The sequence below is a fragment of the Anastrepha ludens genome, chromosome 5, assembly GCF_028408465.1.
Source record: "Anastrepha ludens isolate Willacy chromosome 5, idAnaLude1.1, whole genome shotgun sequence".
Lineage (NCBI taxonomy): Eukaryota > Metazoa > Arthropoda > Insecta > Diptera > Tephritidae > Anastrepha > Anastrepha ludens.
In genome coordinates, this window is record NC_071501.1 from 48,495,586 (window position 1) to 48,519,442 (window position 23,857).

A 23,857-nucleotide genomic window follows, 5' to 3' on the forward strand; every position below is an offset into this window, starting at 1 on the left:
CCACATCTGCCACCACTGCTCTTTTATTGCCTTGTGTAACCGAACAGTTTTTAACGTTGCTTCTTTTTCCTAGTCTGTTTCCGAAGCTCATAATGTCTTTTTATCTCGTGTTTGAGATTTCGATTCATCCATCATATTCGAAAGAATATGAGAATTTAAATCGATTCAACTCTCGCTGAAATGCTTGAACAATGTGTGAAAATGTTTAGAATGATGTGAAAATGGTAGAACGAAGATTGGAGGTTCACAACGAATACAAATCATTGCAACTATCGCCACTATTTTAATTTTAAAAGTAAAAATTTATCGGTGTCAAAATGCTGATGTTGACGTTCTTAAAAATCTAAATGAATACTGAAACTGATTTCAGCCAAGAGCTGTCATTGCTTGCATGAATTTATTTATTTACATATATGGAAGTAGGGCTCCTTATACGAGTATACACTTGTGTTCACATAATTAAGTCTCTTAAGCATTTTACAATACTCACCATATTTTTCATGTCAATCATTTTCATTAATGTTTTATAAAAATAAATTTTATTGCACAATAAAAATCTTATATAATAAATTAACGTTCCGATAAATTTAAATAAGAATTTTTATAAAACTTTTAGACATGCAGTTTTGTAAGCCATTAAATTTCAGTATATTAAGATGAAAGTTTGAAGTCACTGAAAAAATGCGTTCATTTTTGACAATTTTTTTGCCATACAATGTTGATTATTTTCATCCGAATGGTGGCAATGGAATTGGTGCGAAAATTCTCAAACTTTGTTCTTTGAGTTAAATCCGCGAAGAATGTAAGTAGGTAGTAAATGGGTTAATAGAAGATGTACATGGTGAAGCAGTACATTTGATGTGAAAATATAATTCTTAGAATAAATCAGCAACATTAAATTTAATTAGGGAATTCAAACCTGATTATGTTATGTTACGAAGCAGGTAAACCGCAAATGTGTCTCTGGAGATAGTGACCACAGGAGTAGTGGCTCAATTCTGGATCGGCAATATTTATTTTGAAGCTGTACGATCACAAAAAATAGGAAATCTACCGGTACTGACAATATTCTAGCTGTGTGCCTAAATGCTTATGCGAATACCGCAGCTGAAATATTATACTCCCTTGTTTGAGGCATCCGAAATTCGGAAATAATCTCACCCGAACGGAAGGAAGCGATATTGGTAAAGTTGCCCAAAAAGGGTAACTTGTCGGATTACAACTGGAAGGGTATTGCACTGTTGCCGGAAATTGCTACGTAAGCTACGTAAACAACATGCTGAATTCCGGCAAAACCTCTTTTGCATTGATAACATCAACACTATGCGAGTGATTATTGAGCAGGGCATTGAACATAATACTTCCCGATATACTTTACAACATTCGTTGACTAAGAAAAATCATTTTTCTCTGTCAAAATAGAATGCATATGGGAAGCCTTAGAGAGAATGGATATTCCGAGGAAAATCATAAATTTAATTAGAAATAATAATTATATAAATAATTAGAAATGGCGCGAATTGTAGAGTTTTTTACAATGGAAAGCTCAGTGAAGCGTTTGTCTCCACTACTGGACTCCGACAAGGATATGTCTTGCCCCTTCTGTTATTTATCATTTAAGTGGACTGTTAATCGTAGAATTATATTTAGAATGAACACCAGTCCCGAAAATCTGGAGTATGCAGATGCACATTGCAGGTGAAATTAAACTTGTTTTATCAAGAGTCCACAAAAGCAGTGCTCAAAATTAATATTAAAAAGACGGAATTTATGCGTAACAAACCTAACAACGCCGCGCTGTTAACAATTGATGAAGAAACCATTGCTGACCATTTGCTATTCGGCATGTATCATCTCCATAGAAGGTGGCTCAAAAAGTGACCTTCATAACCAATATTTGGCGCTTCAACATCAAAACTTGCACAAAGCCTAAAATTTTTAAAACATGCGTTAAATCCGATATGGTGGCCAAGAGTAATAACAAACGTAGAGCCCTGGAGAATTACATGCTAAAATAGCATCAACAACGAAAAAAAAGAAGAAAAAATATGGAGGGATATCTGATGCCGCATGCCGCCTTGACTTGGAACTCGTAAGGAACGAGAAGAAGAGGCAGACCTCTGATGACTTGGCAATAAAATTCGAAAATCGTTTAACTCTCAAATAAAAATGTTTGGATAACTTTTATTGAATCCTTAAGCTCCTAAAGGAGTATGGAAAAAATAATAATAATAGTAATAATATATACTTTAATTTATCTGGATTTCAATGGCACTTGGGGCGTCTATTCTGTAAAATTATTATTATTGTTTATTATTTTTTGTATATCCGAATAGGAATTAAGCTGAATCTGCTTCTGCGCCACTTAGCGGGTCTACTTTTTGTAAAAAATTATTGAAGTTCATAAATTTGGAATATGACCCAAATCGGATCACAAATACGATTTTAATAAATATCTAGCACATTCAAGTAAGCTTACAAACCATCCCTGAATGAATGGTGTAGCAATGCACAAAGAGCAAACAGACATACATATGTATACTTGGTTTAATTAGGTATTATAATGGTTCTACGGAAATACAAAAATTCCCAATTGCATTTGGCAAATAATTTTAAAATTATAATATGAACCTTTTTTGGCATTATTTCAATTTGGACTAAAAATATGTACTTGCACATACTAAATATATTATAGAGTTTTGATGAGAATGATTTTAGAATTCTTATGGTTTCATATGAAGTACATATTTAAGGTTTATCTGTGAAACTGCAGTGTTTTCCAGGCGGATGTAACTGCGACCAAAGAAGCGGTCGATTGACTGCGGGGAAACTGTCGGGCTTATGAGTTGGGAAGGTTACGTTTAGGTCAGACTCGTAATTTATAAAGATGATAACATATGTCCATTCAATAAGTAGACGTGTTTAATATTTTATTTTATTAATTTTAATTATTTTGATTTAAAAAAATATTTAAATAATATCGTGTCGAAGCCGCGGACGGCCGGGGCCTGCTACTACAAATAAAAATTTGCAAAACAAAATGCCAAACGACCGGCACTTGAGTGAACGAAGACTTTATGCAGCGTTAGTCCATTTTTTTACACATTCGCGCAAAGTGGTATACTTCTTAGCATGAGCGGCATGCCATATACTCGTATGTACATATTTAGTTATGTATAAATGCATAGATGCTGTATGTTGTCGGAGGTAAACAAGTTCTAAATATCAAATAGGAGTTGTTAACTAATTCGTGGGCATAATTGCAACTTGCAAAGTTATCGCAATTTTTGTACATAAAAACCAAAAATAAAAACAAAAAAAGCCAAACTACGAAATAAAGTGCGCCGCACCGTAGTTTTATTTAAATATACAAACATATTTTTAAAGGTGAAATTAGTTGTTTTGTCGTGTACCGAATTTTAATTTCAAAATTGTTTGATAAAAGTACAAACCTATCGAAGTGCTCAATATTTGAATACATCCACAACAAACAAACGTACAGAACGTGCTGGCAAGAGTAAGATACATACACACATACATACATACATATGTACATACAAATGCTTGAATTGTTTATTATAAATTTTTAACTATGCGATTTAGATTTTTAAAAAGCAATGCATGATCACATTGAAAATTCAGCAGCTTTTGTATCAAAAAGTTTGCAAGAAATTGCCTTGAATGCCGCCCAAGAGGAGTATAATTTAGTACCTGAGCCCGTCAGTATAGAATTCGAAGACTTATCATATACAGTTGTTTGGGGAAGCATCAGGAAAAGTTAGTGCAATATATAATAAAATATAATAAAGGGTCTTTCAAAATGACGTCCAGATGCTAGTAGTGAATAATTCCTAGGCGGTACCTTTTTTTTAAGTCATCTTTGACACTTGTCAAGCAGATATGTAGATGTACAATTTTAGTATGATATTCACACGATACGCGCTTTAAAATTAATTCGTTTTATTATGAAAATGGTCGATCTCTAAGAATAAAAAAATTCGCGATTTTTTAGTGGAAATAATCGTCCGAATGCGAGTCGACAATTCAGAGGCTGGTGAAAAAAATTCAAGAAACTGGCTCTGTCGACGCTAGGAAAAAGACTGGCAGAGCAAAAACTGTACTTTCTGCTGAGAATATTGCTGCTGTAGCGCAAAGTGTTGCTGAACAAACTTACCTGTAGGCGTCCACCTATTATGGTGGACATTTAAACGATGCCATTTTCCACATATAATTGCTAAGAGCCGCATCTTGAATAAAAATAGTGAAACTGAAAAATAGTGAAGAATTTAACTGTTTTATTATAAAACAACATCCAGGCGTGCATTTTGAAAGACCCTTAACAGATTAAATAATATTGTAACAAATAAAGCAATACGTCGCTTGTTTTTATAGAACGCAAAGAAATTCTTCATGGATTAAGCGGAAAAATACCAAGCAGTCAATTAGTTGGCATTATGGGGCCATCAGGTGCTGGAAAGTCAAGGCTTATAGATGTGATTTCCGGGTTTACAACTAAAGGCATAACTGGATCTATTTTAGTGAATGGCACATTGCGTAACTCAGGTATTCAAATTATTTATTGTGCATTTAATTTCTTTCAAACTTCAATTTTATACCACCTCCTTAATTTAAACGTTCGTGCGACAGTCAAGTCAATGACAGTCGATTGTCACTCTTAGTGTTACAAAAACAACAAAATAATGATGTTTATGCGTTATTCATGCATAGCTTCGGTACATCAAACTATATTTTTCCACAGCAGATGTCAAATAAAAGGGCGCGGCCCAACGTTATTACCACAGCAATTTGTATCGTACCGGCTTTATTGAAACTGAGTGACATTCGAAAGGAGGTGCAAGTTTGTTAGAAAAAACTTTTTCTAATATTGCAAATTTTGATATTTCAATCGCCTCGCGGTAGAAATGCCCCATCTTTCTTTCCTCTCAAATATTTTCACTCCAGCAGCATTTCACCAACATTTTTAGGGAATATTTTGCGTTCATCCAATGATAACGTGAGTAGGCGTATTATCCGATATTACTGAAATTACAAATCGTATTGAAATTTTTTACATTACCTGAAAATGTAATCGCTTTAGTTGGTTGGCTGATTTAAGAGGTAGTTCATTCAGAATCCAACTAGCGCTTATGTACCATTTTGTTGCCACATTCCGCTACCAACTTGTTTATCGGTTAATCCCAGCATAACTACCATATGTATATCCAGTCTGTGCTGTTTGAGAACCTTATTAGGCTGTTGACATCTAAGCCAGACAGTTGTTCGAGACTTTCGAACAGTGGTTTGCCCAGGGTTGACATTCTCCCATTCCATTTCGTTTTCTCCGGTTGTTTACAACTCTGCCAGTGTGTGTTGTGAGAGATGCCCATTTTGGCTGCTTATTCTCCGATAGACCAAAAGCCTGTTATGACTGGCATTAGTCTCCAGGCGACCCGTCGATCCACGTTGATGAGTATTAACGTTTATGATTCGCGATTTGTAGATATTTTAAGGAGATGGAAAGTAGGTGGCGAAATTGCTGTAGAATGTCATCGTTGGGATGATGTAATCAGTCCTCTCCGAGGTGAACTGAGCTTGTCGCAATAATAGACTGGCATATCCATAAGTTGTTTCCCTCCAGCGACCCGCTTCATTTAACCTAAATGCACTCATGGTAGCCATCTTCTTGATATGGAGATCTATGGAATAACATGTGTCCGTGCATTGAGAGCCTCCCTAGGACATGATGTATATGCACCGACCGTAATTGCATAGGCTGATCTTTGTATTCTGCTAAATAGCTTGATATTGTAATCTCAAGCCGCGATCAAGGCTCTGACGACACCATGGTGCAGAACGAAACTAGTAAACTCCTGTAAGGAGGAGATCAAATCTCTTGGGAATGCAGGTAACATTTCTCTGATCTGGATTCCAGGACATAGGAACAAAGAAGGAAATGAAATTGCTGATGAGCTTGCCAGGAAGGGGACTGAATGGGTTTTAACCCTCGAGAACACGCGCCTCGTAAGATAGCACGGATTCTTGCGCATGAGCATTTTGCTCACTTCGTGTAAGCATGTAACTTTTTAATGGATTACGATTTTTAAACATTTCCTTTTTAACATAGTTATAATACCAAGTCATTTTTTTGCAATTATGTGTTTATTTAAGAAATTCACACTGTAAAATTATATAGATTCATTCAATCAAGACATAACCAAAAATTTTACATTCATACTTTAGTATATTAACAAAAAAAACTCCTTGTAACAAAATAAATAAATAAAAGACAAAAATCAGTCTTCGGTAAGATTGACATTTACGTTGCTTTCGAAGCAAGATGGGCACATATACTTAACGTGTTCCGTGCGAAGTAATTTTCCACATAAAGTGCAGCCTTTTTTCGAACGTCTGTTTTTACTCCTGGGGCAAAGCTCGCAAAAGCCCGGTTGTAGGTGTTGGCTTTCAGGTTCTTTTGCTGGTACAATGCGATCCATAGTATTTCTTAAATCACGAGGTAAAGTTTTTATGGCTTGCCGATTAGAAATATGTGGCTTTATTAGCTCCAGGGCAATTTCCTTTAGAAACGTCCTCCTCTGGGTTAAATTGCCTGTATTTGATTTGTAAATAATTTGTGCGTTTATGCCAGTAATGTCAATAAGCGTGAAAAAGAGGCGCATTGGCCACCTGCAGGTTATCCTGGAAACTGAATATGTGCCTTTCATTTGATCAACAGGGTCTACACCCCCTTTCGTCTGGTTGTAAAAGGTTATTACTTCGAGTTTGTTCTCAGATGTTTCATCATTAGCTTGGCCATAGGCATGAAGTGATGATAGCATAAGTACAACTTTTTTCGTTTTTTTCACTGGAATGTAAGAGACAAGAACCTTGTTTTGCGGCCTTTCTTTTGCTGAAATAAATTGAGGTGGAATTTCCTTTTTATTTTTTCTTATTGTACCCACAATGGTCGTTTCTATATTGTTTGTATAGTTCATCTGCTAAAGGTATTGAAGTAAAATAATTATCCATGGTAATGTTTCTGCCACTATTCAAAATTGGGGCAGCAACCTTTTTCACAACCCGAGGTTTTCAACAAAAAAGATAAATCAAGAAATACTTACATTGTTTCTCGCGCAATGAGCAAAATGCCGCTCTTCAAAATCAACCGTGTGCCTACACGTCCGATCGTGCACTAATCGAAAGAAATGCTCGTCAAAGTACGATGCACAACTACTAGCGAAGGTACTTACCACAATTAGTGCCAGAATTATATAGAATATAAAAATTTCGCGAAATGAAAATTTGCTTGAGCAAAATGCTCATAGCGCGTGTTCTCGAGGGTTAAAGACCTCCTACCTGAACGTAGACATTCCCCCTGACATTTGCTAAAGGGGAACTGCACAAATTATTTCTCAGTAAAGCACAGAAAAGATGAAGCTCCATTTCTTTGGCCCCAGTACAATATACGGAGGACTCAGAAAGTCTTTTGGACTCCTCGCCCATAAATTTCCAAGCTCGTAGCTGTGTTTACCGGTCACTGGGCGATCGGCACACACGCGGAAAAGCTGGGGTTACCATTTAACTCCCATCGCAGAAGATGTGGGGACCTTTCAGAGAAAGACACTATTGAGCTTTTTCTCTGTAAATGTCCGGGTTTGGCAGCTAGATGATTAAGGTCAGTGAGTGCTCCTTTCTTCGACAGCGTGGGACAGTGCGCCAACCTAAATCCCATCAATCTCCATTATATCAACAAGTCTGGCTGGCTGTAGATATCTGCCTGTTGGAGGTCTCATAATGGTATCAAAACTAAAGCGCCGTTTCGCCGCACTTCAACCATTTCACCTACCTACCTACCTACCTAACATATGAAGATACATAAATTAATACAATATTTTTTTCGAAAGTAGCGAATTTTGTGCAACTATCAAACTCCGAATCGCGGATTGTAAATGGAGAGACCTCAAACAAATATCAACATTGATAAACTTAAAACGACGAACCTAGAGACTCATTGGCTTTTGGTCTATCGGGAAACAAGCAGCCAAAATGGGCATCGCTCTCAGCAGTCACTGTCACAGTTGTAAACGACCAGAGAAAAAGGAAACGAATTTTCTACTTTTAATACAAAAACTCTATTGGGAACAAATTTCAAATTTACGTCTACTATCTTTATCAGACATATCTGCGCAAATTATGTAGTCAATTTCGCGAGGTTGAACTTTGGTTGTTTGTCCTAAAAGTAAAATGGCAATGTGGTAAGCCCTATTTTTGCCACTCTATCGAGAGACTGGTGACTTTAACTTCGCTGAAAATGCTTTTTTTTGTAACTATGTGCATAAGTCTTTTCATTTGATTTTAATTTCCTGCCCATCGGGATTGCAAGTAAATATTCTAAATGAATCCGGGTAACCGCAATCGTCCACATAATTCATAGCATCCTGAGTTTTTTCTTGCATATATCGATGATCTAAAACAAGTTGCAGGACACAAAAGGCCTTTTAGGTAGAAGTGTCGGCCCTTGGGCACACTACAGGTATTAAATTATTAATTAATTGATTATCGAAGTATAATCTTTCGTCCAAAGTTTTCAGCATTTTTGTTGCAGTCGTGGCTTAATGCCTTTGCTTAAACCGGATGTAATTTAATCTTTTGGTTATCATCTTTGGCATATATCAACGAAATATTCATTGAGCAAACTTTTAATGAAGTGAAGATGATTCAAACTGTATCGCATACACACATTTTTTGGCTGATTGCGATTAGACATTGTTTTGTGTGCAATATTAAGGTGATATCCGTTATCTTCTGATGGAAACATTAAGGATTGTGCGCGCGATGTAATTCAGGAATTCGTTTAAAGTCACCACTGTTATACTGTCCGATTTCATCATTATTGGTTGGGCGATCAGCGTTTATAATCAAATGAAAGTCATCAGTTTCATTTAAAACTTGAAACCCGAAATGTGTCGAGCCTGATTGTTCAATACTTCTATAACTGATTCGATAAATTCTGCCCTCAGGATAGGTATCATCCGTAGTCGCGTCGAGAGTTGATCGGCCTCCGAAACAAAATAAAATTGCGAAAACTTGAGTCAATTATCATTGTGGTTGAATTTTAAATGTGGGCATAAAATTTCCTTCAACTATTTCATTTGCTTCAAAGGAGGCCATTTTACAATAAGGCACTTTATTATACAATATTTCCTAACGCTGCCTGGGAAATGCTTTGACAATTGTGCGATCCAAGAATCAAAGATATTATTCTTGTCAAAAAATAAAAAGAGAGGTTCGGTATATGAAAGTAACGAGTTGCAAGAAAATATAAGAACAAAGAAAGAACCCAATCATTACTTTTATGCAAAATATGGCACAGCCTTGCAGAATTTGCCACTCATTAATTGGCTTGCATCACTTGGATGTAATAAGAAATCATATTAAGTAGTATTCCACTGGCTCTGTTCACTTTCCTTAATTTGAAATATTTTTATACATTTACAAATAATGATAAAGAAATACATTTACCTCAGGAAGCGAAAAGCTTAGTTAATATTAAAGCATCTTAAGAGCATAGAAAAAATCAAAGCAAACGCATCAGCATATCTCTCTTGCATACATACATATACAACATATCTATAACTAAACACATAGGTACATACACGTATACACTGATTGGAAGTTAGCAGTTCAGTTAACATCAGATTATTATTTCTGTTATTGACAAAACTGTAATTTTGTTGATTACTAAGCTAGCGATGCTGTATGCATACAAGCAGGTAATGCAAAGTAAAAGAAAGTGAGTGCATGCGCATACATGCATATGTTTGGATGTGCATGCCTATATACGCATAATAATGTGCTTAGATGAATATATGCCCATAATACATAAATTCATAAGCAATTATAAATTAGCAATTTCAAGGCCAAGGTCATTGCGCTTATATTTTACCATATGTATACAACATACATAAGTGCCGGGTAGGGGTACAGTGGAGCGAAATACCTGCTAATTGCAGAACAGCGAAAGCGACGTAGGCAGAACGCATGCACTCGATAGCTTAGATTTAAGCAAGAAGTATTTGTCAATTTTAGTTTTTTGGAAGAACTCGAAACTTCGACAGCCACAGCTGTTGCTGCAACACATAACTAATGAATCAAAAATAGATTTGTTTTACTTATAAAGTGACACAAAATTAGTCATCGGTGATTTAAGCAAATATCTAATATCGGAAGATTTATACTAGGTTGTTCAATAAGTTTTGCGATTCAATAATAAAAACTCAATTTTATGCTTGGAAATACACTTTATTATTCAATATGGTCTCCCTGAACATCAATACATTTAATGAAAAACGCTTTCCATGCATTCATTTTTTTAGGTCTTGAAACAGATGAAAGCCGCCGGAGGCCAAATCTGGAGAATACGGCGGAGGCTCCAACAATTGGAACTTTAATTAATGGATTTCAGCCATTGTCAAAATGCTGGATGATTAATTTTGCGCCACTTTGTATATATAATTAGTCTCAGCTACGTTCAACAAATTTAGAGAACGGGTTCTTGTCCCTGAGTACCACGATAATTTTCAAATCACAACTAAACGAGACCAAAAGACCCGATCACCAAATTTTATTTTAAAGATCAACTTTCGTTGAGATATTTCAACTTTTGCTCTGGTTATTGCGTCCTCGTACAAACGGATGGCTAGAAATCAAAATTTTTTATATGGCAGAAGTGTGAAATGGGGCAATAATTTATAAGACATAGGCCCTTATTATGAGCAACATTCGATCTTCGACTGTAGTCGAAAGTGCTGATCGAACGAATTTTCATTTGGTATTATGGTGCTCATTCGTTGAAGAATAGGACTATTGTGAATTTCGATCGCTCGACGCATTTACAACAGATAATTTTTTCTCAACTGATACAGCAAATCAAAATAAAAGAAAAACCGATTGTGTTGAAATTCTTTGCTAACAACATTTTTAAAAGTAAAAAAAAAGTATTTTTTGTGAAAATGAGTACAACGGAGTTGTGGTTCGACGATTTATCGGGCGATGAAAGATTAGTGGAACTAGCTAGAAGTAGAAAACAGTTGAGGGGCGCATCCAACCCCCTAGAAATGGCTTAAACTGAGTACGTTTAGAATTTTCAAAATGTGTTAACGTACTTAATATTACATAAATTTCCTTACAGATTTTTAAAGAACTTTAGATTATCTAAAGAGGCGTTTATGAACCTACAGTCCAGTACAGAAAACCAGTTGCAGCAGTGCACCCGAGCCAAATCCATTCCAAATATTTTAAAGCTAGCCACAGTTATGCGATTTTATGCTCAGGAATCGTACCAATTGAGTATTGGTAATAAAGGTTTGCTAGGACTTGCTCAACCCACTGTGTCTGTTGTGCTATCGGAAATAATAGATGTCCTGGAAAATTATATTTGCCAAAGATGGATACAATTTAGTAGTACAGAGGCTGATCTGCAACAAAGAAAAGCACATTTTTATAGCAAATACAGCATAAGGGTGCGACCAGAGTGAGCGCTGAAAGCCGAGCCGAGATTGTCAGTGCGATAAAGATTGTCAGTGCGACAAAACTGATTACATACAAGTCAATACAAATAAGCTTGTGTATAACACAGTGAACGCCGACAAGAGCAGAGAGCAAAGCCGATGAGTGCGAGAAAACAGTTTCAAAGCGTTTCGCTCGCTTTTTTGGATTGTTGATGTTTACTTTTTAGAGTGCAGTTGTGTTTTTAACACACTTTTATTAGGTCGGGTTGTATGTATGTATGTATGTATGTATGTATGTAACGGAATCTTTGAGCTTAATTTTCACTGTCTTCTAAAAATCTGATCTACTTGAAATTTTGCACACCTATCAAGGACCGATGACAATGCAATAATTTGAAAAAAGTTTTCCATTGTCCTTATTAGGATTGCCAGGATTAATATTTTCTTTTTTTACCTGTGGGCAAAAAGTAAGATGAATTTGGTTGTAAAATGAAAAATCTTTAGTGTAATTGGATGTTTTCCAAACTCTTTTGTGCTAATAATTGCATTAATCACACTTCTCTTCTTCTTAATTGGCGCGATAACCGCTTACGCGATTTTGGCCGAGATTAACAAAGCGCGCCAGTCGTTTCTCTCTCGTGCTAACCGGCGCCAATTGGACACACCAAGTGAAGCCAAGTCCTTCTCCACCTGATCTTTCCAACGCAGAGGAGGCCTTCCTCTTCCTCTGCTACCACCAGCTGGTACCGCATCGAATACTTTCAAAGCCGGAGCGTTTGTATCCATTCGGACGACATGACCCAGCCAACGAAGCCGCTGGATCTTTATTCGCTGCGCTATGTCTATGTCGTCGTAAAGCTCATACAGCTCATCGTTCCATCGTCTACGATATTCGCCGTTGCCAACGTGCAAAGGTCCAAAAATCTTACGCAGAATCTTTCTCTCGAACACTCCAAGCGTCGCTTCATCGGATGTTGTCATCGTCCAAGCTTCTGCGCCATACGTTAGGACGGGCATGATGAGAGTCTTGTAGAGTGTTAGTTTTGTTCGTCGAGAGAGGACTTTACTGCTCAATTGCCTACTTAGTCCAAAGTAGCACTTGTTGGCAAGAGAGATTCTACGTTGGATTTCAAGGCTGACATTGTTATCGGTGTTAATGCTGGTTCCTAAATACACGAAGTCTTTTACAACCTCAAAATTATAACTGTCAACAGTGACGTGGGTGCCGATACGCGAGTGCGCCGACTGTTTGTTTGAAGACAGGAGGTACTTCGTTTTGTCCTCGTTCACCACCAAACCCATTCGCTTTGCCTCTTTATCCAGTTTGGAGAAGGCAGAACTAACAGCGCGGTTGTTAAGGCCGATGATGTCAATATCATCGGCATACGCCAGCAATTGTACGCTCACACTAGGAGAAGCAAAATACTCTTCATCAGATGAATCCATTACCGTGTACAGCAATTTTATAAACACAAATGAACAACAAAATTAAATGACATAAGAGTAAAACACATGGAATAAACAGAATTTCAGCGCTGATTCTCGCATTCACTGTGTTATATACAAATTTTCTTCTCGCATGAAAATAAGCGTCAATAAGCTCGGCTCGGCTCCGCTCGGCATCAGCGTTCACTCTGGTCGCACCCTAAGAAATGAAATTCTTAGAATATTATAGAAAAATCTAAAAAGTATTAAATAGAAACCTTTACGCCACACCTCTGTTTTATTTTTGTTATAAATTTTCTTTATTCAATTATTCGTCATTCGAAAAAAATATGTATTTCAGTTCCTCTACGTATTTCAGCCCATACCTGCCAAGGGAAAATAAAAATGTATTTCTATAAACATCACAAAGAAAAAAACCATTATTAACCTTAATCCATTTTGCTGCCGTTCAAACGGTGGTTCCAAGCAATTCAGCTCCGTTGTAAATTCTTCCCATTTTTTTGCTGCTTGAACTTTGGTGCAAATCCCTTTTGCGAATTGTGGATTCTCTTCCATTAATGAAACTAGCCTTTCTAATTGCTGTTTGGTACTCACGACTTTCGACCTGCATAAAATTAACAGAATTAGTATGTATTTATTATTTGGTTACTATAAAACCATAAATAATCGCAAACAACTTACATTTTAACAAGTTTTCCCACAATACGCTACACAATCGAAAGCAAAATTGCATTCGACTCTAAATTCGGTATACAGCGAAAATTTCGACAGGGCTGCACCGCTCATAATACCAAATTGACATTCGATTTTCGATCTTCGGCAACCAACGAATTTCGATGATCGAATCTAACTCATAATAGGGGCCATAATTTTCACATATTGGTGTATCTTTCTTTAAGATCATCCTGTTAACCGATTCACCCTTTTTAATAGCTTCCCTATGAAAGAATTAACGACGGACAGATAGAAATTAATCGATTTTGATAATGAATATTTTATTTATTTTACACATTTAATTTATTACCTGAATACTTGAATATCCCACATTGTAACATAATTTTCAGCACGTTTCAGATCCATGTCCTGTTACATAACACAAGATGACAGACTGCAAGAATTGCTGACTTTAGAAGAAAATATGAGTATTGCTGCTGAACTAAAGTTGGGGAAATCAAAAGGAGAAAAGCAAAAAAAATATATCGTAAGAACTTTTTTCTATACATCGAATGCTGGTAAAAATCAATTAGCTAGGAGTATTCACTTGCACGAAGATACTTTCAGGAAAATGTCGAGCTTATCATTCGAAGCACTAGCAATATTGGCTTTCTTTAAAGTTTTTGCTTTCCTTTTAGATCGACGAGATTACAAATGCACTGGGTTTATCGGAGCAACGCCACACAAAAACATCTGAATTGTCAGGTGGACAGCGGAAAAGACTCTCGATCGCTTTGGAGCTGCTCAACAACCCCACTATAATGTTCCTCGATGAACCAACCACGTAAATGCGATTTACAGATTTCATTTTTAAATCTTTGTGGCTTCTGAATTTGCATCAAACATATTTAATTATGTGAATAGTTAACGTTCAATACTTTATTTTAGCGGCTTGGACAACAGTTCATGTACAAAAGTGTTGGAGTTATGCAAACACTTGGCACAGCAAGGTCGAACTATTATTTGCACGATTCACCAGCCGAGTGCAAGACTTTTCCAGCTATTTGATCAGGTGTATATATTGGGGTCTGGAAAATGTGTGTACCAGGGCTGTCCAAATAAGTTAATGCCATTTCTAGAGTCCGTCAATTTACCATGCCCACTATATCACAATCCAGCCGATTTCAGTAAGTTATTTGAAAATTTGAACTATTGTACATACATAAATATGTCCATACTTATTTATTACACAATTATACATAGTTATCGAATTAGTGGTGGGGGAAAATAGCAAAGAAAACATTGATTACTTGAATTCGAACATTCAAAATGGCAAATGTACTGATTGGCTTCGAAATTGCTGCACGGATTCCTTTACATCAGTTGACAATCTACATAAGACGAGTGTTTCAGACGTCGAACCACCGAGAACTGAAATCGGCTATTACTATCAGTTACAGGTTCTTTTACGACGCGATCTAATCAAAATGAAACGAAATAAAATGCTGACGCACCTACGAATAGCCGCGAACGTTTTTGTTAGTATAATTTTGGGCGCTATATTTGTCAATGTGGGCAGCGAAGCTTCACGAATGCACCAAAATTTTAACTGCTTAGTTGTTGTAATGTTAAATAACGTAATGGGCACGGCACTATTGACCTCCGTAACATGTGAGTATCTATCAATATTCGTGCGTATGTGTGTATTTATTTAAGGTATGTTTGTGTGATCGGAATCTTCGTATTACTGCACTGAATTTAATTATTCAAACACCATTTTGAAACACTTTAAACATTGCACTCTGTACGAGTAATACAAGAAAGCAAAGCTTGAAGATGGCAGAACTGCGTCAACTTATCTGAGCTGAAGTAGAAATTTATGTGGCTTATACATATTTGAAATATGGAACTTCAGCTACTTTTTTTCGGTCATTCACAAACGAACATACTTACTGGTTGTAAGTTGGTCTGCTTGCCGCGGGGATGAGGCTTAAGTGTTGGTTTAACCCCAATATTAAAGGGTTAACTCACCTCGAACTAAGAGAGAAACATCATATGGGTATTGGCTAGCCACCCATCCGCAAAACGGCAACGGCCGCCAGTCAATCACCATGTGAAGATTACCGTACCGACAACGATCCCACTGTTACTCCCTAGCCTGGTATGACATCATCTTTTCTCCTAGGCCTCCTAATCCAGGTGGGACCTTGCCATAGTAGAAGGGACTGCCAATAAGAAAAACCACTCATGCAAGCGGAGTGGAACCTGTGGCTAAGCCAGGGCCTAATATCTCTCGCTCCGTCCCTTTAGTGACTGTCTCTACGGCAGCAAGGCGTTTTACTGGTAACAATTCCAACCCTGTCATAAGACAAGTTGGAGACGACATTCCCTCTACGTCTGGTGCCAGTAGTAGACCCCCCTCGCAGCTAGACTCTTGGGAAGCAAGAGCTACCGTGTCAGAAGACAAGCAGATCTTGCTGCCCCCGTCACTTCAGGTGGCACGGGAACTCCGGAAGGAGAAGCACCCATAGCAATGGCTCCTGGTGTTTGCCCTTATGGCACTATCACTGCCCCGGGTAGCACCCACCTCGGGAAGCATATAAGTGCTTAAGAAAGGTACTATCGTACCAAGCGATCGACTGTCAGAATCCTGAAGATACTGAAGGTCATTAGAGAAGAGGATCTGACGGAGAAACAGTCAGACTCCAAGGCGTAGGCTGAAGCCTTCATCACCGAACACCGGAAGAAGGCCAAAATAGACTCCGAGGCAAGCGCAAACGATCGAGAGAAGGGACATGGGCTGAAGCCAAAAGAACTACGGTGTCCGCCACTCAGACGACTAATGTCACGGTAAAGAAGTCTTTTACGGAAATAGCGAAAGAAAGGGCGGTGATTAATTAGAGAGCGTAGTAAAGCATATAAGAAATGGAAAAATGATAGAAACACTCACTTGTGGCAAAAATATCGTGTAGCAAGAAATAAAGTAACTGCAATCACTAGAGATGCCAAAAGGGCATATCTACAATGGAAGCTCAATGATAGTTTACCTCCGAAAGTCCTATGGAAAAACCTTAAAACCTTAGGTGTCTCAGGAGAGAATAAGCCCGTGTGCAGTTTGGACCCAGAAATCTTAAATACTCACTTTCTAGCATCTAACAGGCTCCACTCGACATACCTGTAAAAGTTCCTCTACGAGAGCATGTTGATGACGGTGAGTTTGAATTTGTGTCTGCAACAGAGATGGATTTGATACAGTGTATACATACTGTCAAATCCAATGCTATAGGGACCGACGGCATTTGCCTTAAATTTCTTAAAATTATTCTACCATTTGTAATACCATCACTTACGCACATAATTAACTTTTCAATCACCTCATCTACATTTCCATATCTTTGGAAGACAGCAAATATAATACCTGTGCCAAAAACAAAATGCTCTACCGCTCCTCAGCACTTCAGACCAATAAGCATTTTACCTGCCCTATCGAAAGTATTTGAAAAATTTTTGGCGCGACAAATTACCTGCTACTTGGACAAGAATAATCTGCTGAGTAATTTCCAGTCGGGTTTCAGAAGTCTGCATAGTTGCTCCACAGCTATGCTTAAAATTTTTGAAGATGTTCGCTCTGCTTATGATAAAAACTACCTAGCAGTGCTAGTATTACTCGATTTTTCAAAAGCATTTGATACTATTGATCACAACATTTTACTGAAAAAATTGTGCTATCACTATAAGTTTGGAGCATTTTCTCTGCAACTAATATAATAAAAAGTTACCTCTCGAATCGGCTACAACAAGTTAAGTGTGGCGATAACTACTCAAGTCTAAAACCAATTACGTCAGGTGTGCCGCAGGGCTCTATTTTAGGTCCAATTTTATTTTGCATTTTCATTAATGATATTGTTGAGTGTTGCCAAAATTCGTCGATTCACCTCTATGCTGATGACACCCAGATCTACCTGTCAAGGCCAATAGGTCTTATTGAAGATTTGATAGCAAGGCTTAATGAAGACCTCACACGTATTTCTAACTGGTCCAAATCTAACAACTTAAAATTAAATGAGTCAAAGACGAAGGCGATTGCTATTTCTCATTCAAAGTATGACCTTAGCTCTTTGCCGCGAATATTACTTAATGAAGTAAATATTAACTTTGATGACATAGTAACTAACCCGGGTTTCAGAATAAATTCAAGACTATCATGCGTTGACCATGTAAACTTTGTTGTAAACAAGGTATATATTATTCTTAGAAAGCTATATTGTACTGCCTACTTACTGCCACGGCAAACTAAATTAAAACTTGTTAGATCACTCATTGTTCCTCATGTATCATACGCTGAATTAGTATATTGCAGGCTTGATAATAATTCGAAACAAAAATTGCAAATCGCTTTAAATAATGCAGCGCGTTTCGTGTTTGAAAAAAGGAAATATGACCATATATCTGTCTACTCAAAACAGATTCTCGATCATAACCTCGACTCGTATCTCAAAATACGCTCTGTTTTGTTCCTGCATAAACTAATATACACACAAAAACCATTGTACCTGTATAAAAACATTAAACAATGCCAGTGCACCCGAACATTGAATCTAATTGTTCCGACTTACACTTACTTGGAATCAGAACGCATGTTCTTTGTCAGTGCCATTAAACTATGGAATTCTATACCAACTACAATAAAGCTTATAAAACAAGCGAGGTGTTTTAATACCCCTTTCCTTCTCTCATTCCCACCATCTTTCTCTTCTTCTCACTTACTACTCTAAGTTTTAGTCTATAAGTTTAATAGTTAAAATATTTTTAAATCTAAGTAGAATTTCTATGTATACCATCCTCGTATTCTAGAATTATAAGAAGATGTACTACCACAAGACTCTGTCTTACTATGTACAAAACAAATCAAATAAATTGAATTGAATTGAATTGAATTAATCGCTGTTCCCACGATGGAGCGATCCCGTAAACAAACTGGGATCTGATAATCAGGAGTCTTTGGAAAGTATACAGGGATATCCTGAAAGAAAATCCACGACCTCCCCCTAGTTGCTCGGATGCGGCATGCTTTCAATCCCGAGTTAAGCTAATAAGGTGCGCTGATCAATGATCTTTACAGCCTGGCGATTAATCCCATAGGAGAACTTTGGCCGAGGCCACGTTGTCGAAGGACAAAGGCCAACAAGTTGGTAACGACGACGAATTGACCTTTCGGAGTGGGGATACGGTACACTAGACAGGACTAGTTTACTGGGGCGGCAGCCATTGGTCGGGAAAAACACCAATCATTCCGGCAATGTAGAACTGGCTGTCATGGGAATGCAATGGGGCTTTTCGGAGTCTCCTTCAACAGTTCGCTCTATGAACTTCGTGAACATATTTTTTTTTTCAAAACAAATTTTCACAACTTGGAAGTGTTGTTCTTGCGTTACACTATTCATGATAACTTACCAAACCTTACTGCACAGAAATGTCAACACAGTTTGCCTTTCTCAGATGTCAAGCCATAGTTACCGGTATCGATATTTTTATGTATGTATCAAAACCGATATCAACACCGATAACAATGTCAGCCTTGAAATCAACATAGAATCTCTCTTGCCAACAAATGCTACTTTGAACTAAGTAGACAATTGAGTAGTAAAGTCCTCTCTCGACGAACAAAACTAACACTCTACAAGGCCCTCATCATGCCCGTCCTAACGTATGGCGCAGAAGCGTGGACGATGACAACATCCGATGAAGCGATGCTTGAAGTGCTTGAGAGAAAGATTCTGTGTAAGATTTTTGGACCTTTGCACGTTGGCAACGACGAATATCGCAGGCGATGGAACGATCGACGACATAGACATAGCGCAGCGAATAAAGATCCAGCGGCTACGTTGGCTGGATCATGTCGTCCGAATGGATACAAACGCTCCGGCTTTGGAAGTGTTCGATGCGGTACCAGCTGGGGGTATCAGAGGAAGAGGAAGGCCTCCTCTGCGTTGGAAAAATCAGGTGGAGAAGGACTTGGCTTCACTTGGTGTGTCCAATTAGCGCCGGTTAGCACGAGAAAGCAACGACTGGCGCGCTTTGTTAAACTCGGCCAAAATCGCGTAAGCGGTTATCGCGCCAATTAAGAAGAAGATGTATCAAAATTGTCAGAAAGATATTAGTAATCGGAGAAGATGTTGCATTTATTTGTGTTATTTATAAATTATTGAAATCGGACAGCACTCCACGCCAACTTTTAAGAGATAGAAAATATCATAATTCCCATTTTGCTCTAAATGCACTACATACATACACATGTAAAATTCGATTTCACACGAATGTACATGCGCCCATCTGTACATAGTACATACCTATAATATATTAACTTTTTTAAATATCTTTTTCAGTTCCACTTGAAATGTCTGTTTTACTTAAAGAACACTTTAATCGGTGGTATTCACTGAAAGCTTACTACACCGCCATTACATTGATGGATCTTCCAATAACGGTGAGTTCGGATTCGTTCGCAAATACGGTTATTTAGTGCACTGCCCCTTTAGCGTAGTGCAATAACAATGCGTTTGCGAACGAATCCCTTAATGTGCATACATATGTGCAAATGCACATATATATTTTATACAAACTAACAAATCATATAGTTTATTTGTTGCCTTTTGTTTTCCGTAATCGTCTATGTTTGGACTTGCCAACCAATGGAACTATCACGTTTTTCTATGTTCATGGCGGTGAACTTCTTATCGATTGTTGTTGGTCAAAGCTGTGGACTGCTATTGGGTGCATGGTTCAATGTGACTGTAAGCGAAAACATACCGATCGTTTGCTGGAAGAACGTCATTACTTACAAACAAAAACAAAAACACGGTTTCAAAGTTGGTTTTAGTTTACTAAGCCTCGTTAAAAATGACACTCTTGCGGCAAATAAGCGATGCATATTTATACATAAAATACTTTATTTAATTGTTTTATATAAATATTTTCAGAATGCTTTCTTCTTAACAACAAAACTGATGATAATAGCGCTAATATTTTGTGGTCAAAGCATTGTCCGTCGCGATATGCCTCCAATATTCCGCTGGGGTACAAGTCTTTCGTACTTTCGCTACTCCTTGGAAGGACTTATAAATTCTGTTTACGGACAAAATCGACACCGATTAAGTTGTAACGGGGCATTTTATTGTCACTATAAGTAAATAAGCCGATTGTGGGTTTTTCGTTACAATAATTACAATCTTTTAGATATCCAAAACAATTTATGGAGGTAATGGATATACCTGATCGATACTGGACTGATATTGCTGCACTATGTTTAATCTCTATGATTTTTAGGATAGCTGCATATTTTGTTTTAAAAGTTAAAATACAATCAACAAGATAAAACCTCGGGTAATAAATTATGGTGGATTGAATTAACTTTTTTTTTTGAACGTGTGTTGTAGCAGCATTATACAAGAGAACATTGATTTTATAGAGAAGGTTCGGGAACGAATGAGCATGTATCATAAATACCAAATGCTAACAAAACGCGGCAACGAAGTTTTTGTAATTCCAACACCTGAGAATATTAATGGTGAGAAATCGTCCATTAACATTCTCTGCTAACACGATTGGGAAAAAGTTAGCATACTGAGCATAATCAAGAGAATTATAGATGGTGCTTGCATTGAAATGTAAAATGCCGTGATTTGGTGTTAGGTGAAATAAAATAATGGCAGTTTAACATTTTAACTTCCTTTTTTCTAAATAAATATAACTCAAGTGCATTCAAACAGCAGAGAAGTGCATGTATCTCCGCAACTTCCAGCAGCAGAAATCGAGAAAGCCCATCGCGCAATATGCAAGTTGGTACAACGAGGACATTGCGGAAACGAACTCGCAGATTTGTCTGCGTCACGTAAGTTCACGAAGAAAAGTTCATTGTAAAGAGTGATCAATTTAGAGGTACTAGATTTTAAATTGAAATAAAGCAACGAAAATTCAATTTAATCAAGCAATCATTATTATTTTTGTGAAGATAAAGACAATCCCTTTCAATCCCTTTGGTCTCAACCGCGCCATAATTCAGCCATCCGTAAACACCAATTTTGAATGACTCGTTGGAGGACTTCGGTCGGTATCTCGTAAATACCTTTAGTAAAGTTGGTTTTCTATCCTTCAATCGAAGCTGGTTTGTCCAGAAATCAGTTAGACTTTACATATCCCCACAAATAAAAGCCCAAAGGTGTGATATCAAACGATCTTGGTGGCCAATCCACTGGTTCGAGACCAGAGATAAATTGCTCACCCATAGGCCGCACCAAACGGTCGTTTTCAATGGATGTAATGGCTGTTCTTGAAGAGCTTCGGATTGCTCTTCAGCCTAAAAACGGTGATTTTGAGGCCCAAAAATGGGCCCCATCGTTGTACATCATAAGGTGGCCTGAGCGCGGAATGGACACTTTTCACAGAGCGTCGGTTTTAGTAATACAATTGTACCATTTAGGGATATTAAGGAAGGCGTACAGAGAAAAGATGGGGCGTATTATTTACTCACGTGGTACTCCGGTGAGGATAAGAAGCGGCAATGGTACTAATTTTATCGGCGCTGAAAGGGAACTGGCAACACCTTCTGTGGTCTGTATCCGCACTGCCACAAAGCATCATATCGTGTGGATATGCAACTGTCCAGCAAAGCCAAGTTCCAGTGTTGCATCGCTTGATAAGAATAGTTAAATCGCTTAACAAAACCAGAAAGTAGTGAATGGGAGCACACATTACGCGTCCTTAAACTGACCTGCCTATATCACATGAGGAAGACGAACCGCTCACGCCGAACCTCTTTGTAATATAATAGAGTAGGTTAATTCTTCGGCATTGGCATAACTCGCTGTTATCCGTTTTAAAATAAAGGATTTTTCAATTGGCGCGGGTCGATTTTGGCGCCCTGTGGCTGCCATTTTGTTTTGGTGACATCTGTCAAATCTTTTGTGTATTATTCAGTTGTTTATGCCAAATCATCATGGCAAGTTACACGATTGAACAGCACGTTCAAATGATAAAACTTTATTATCAAAATGAGGTTCATTAACGCAAACGTCGCGCGCATTGCGGCCATTTTTCTGTAGACGTGGTGGCCCTTCCAATTTCTTATGGCCTATATTGAACCATATGGACCTAGACGACATGTGGTTCCAGCAGGACGGCGCTAGGTGCCACACAACAAACGCCATTTTATTTCATTTCAACATCTACCCGCCCTTATTGAAAAACCCTATATAAAGCCTCATGTTACGAAAAACGTTTGTATTAGATTTGCCGGCGTGCCAAAACAACATTCAACAAGCAAAAGTGTAAAATCAACCGGGTTAACATTAAAGTTGCATTTACTAATACCTGATCAAATTCACCGTTTTTATTTGACCAACAGTTTAAATCAACACGGCTGTTACTGCACATACGTTCAGCCTTCGGATGCCAAACTTTTAATATTGAAGAAATCTCTGAAGCATGTGTGAGTTGTATTCACAAACAGTAGTTTTCATTACAACAGGGACCAAAGCCGCAAATCGTTAAACCAAAATTCTTCACTCAACATGCACATTTTATTTCTAGAGTGACATGACTACATAATTTTCCTCTTAAATATTAAAATTTATAAATATATCAAATAATTATTGCGATATTGCAAACTGCAGGCCAATTTCCAAATTATCTGCTGTATCTAAACTTTTTGAATGTGTTGTCAAAGACAAGTTATATCTATTTTAGCGTTAAAGTCTGATTAGTCCTTGACAGAATGGTTTTGTAGTTGAGCATTTGATAGTTGTAGTTTGTAGCCTTTGATAAACTCCCTTAATATCTCTTATCATATCAATTATACATATCTTGCTTCGTTCGATGCAATAAAAGATTTAGGGGTTTTCTTTGATACAAATCTTAATTTTATCACGCACTTAAATTTTGCCTTTTCCAATTCACTTGCTATGTTCGCTTTTGTTAGACGTCACTCATCGCACCTCACTGACCCTTATATTCCTAAGATATTATACTCTGCGTTTGTTCGGTCCAAATTAGATTATTCTGCTTTTTTTTAGAGATCTTATCATGCAGTCCATATAAATCGAGTGGAGAGGGTTCAAAAAATGTATGTGCGTTACGCACTGCATTCAATCAATTTCTCAGACCCGAAACCATCATACAAGTCCCCCTGTCGTTTGATGAGTCTCTTTCCATTAAGCGACAGAGGTACTTTTCAGTGACTTTACTTTTTATCT

General features: G+C 37.5%; 1 protein-coding gene across 4 annotated transcripts; it reads left to right on the plus strand.

Moving 5' to 3' along the window:
• Positions 1 to 3,101: 3,101 nt before the first annotated feature.
• Positions 3,102 to 22,039, plus strand: LOC128864109 (ATP-binding cassette sub-family G member 4-like). Of its 4 annotated transcripts, none has more exons than XM_054103613.1 (11): positions 3,102 to 3,154; positions 3,604 to 3,777; positions 4,393 to 4,563; positions 14,018 to 14,154; positions 14,306 to 14,451; positions 14,556 to 14,794; positions 14,871 to 15,278; positions 19,994 to 20,094; positions 20,246 to 20,401; positions 20,588 to 20,793; positions 20,844 to 22,035. In XM_054103613.1, exons 2-11 carry the CDS (start codon positions 3,618 to 3,620, stop codon positions 20,980 to 20,982), a joined length of 1,863 nt encoding a protein of 620 aa, XP_053959588.1. In that variant the 5' UTR covers positions 3,102 to 3,154; positions 3,604 to 3,617; the 3' UTR covers positions 20,983 to 22,035. The 4 variants fall into 4 exon arrangements, with proteins under 4 accessions (XP_053959588.1, XP_053959587.1, XP_053959589.1 ...); XM_054103612.1 differs by having other exon boundaries at positions 3,111 to 3,517; XM_054103614.1 differs by having other exon boundaries at positions 3,111 to 3,517; positions 20,866 to 20,949.
• Positions 22,040 to 23,857: the final 1,818 nt, after the last annotated feature.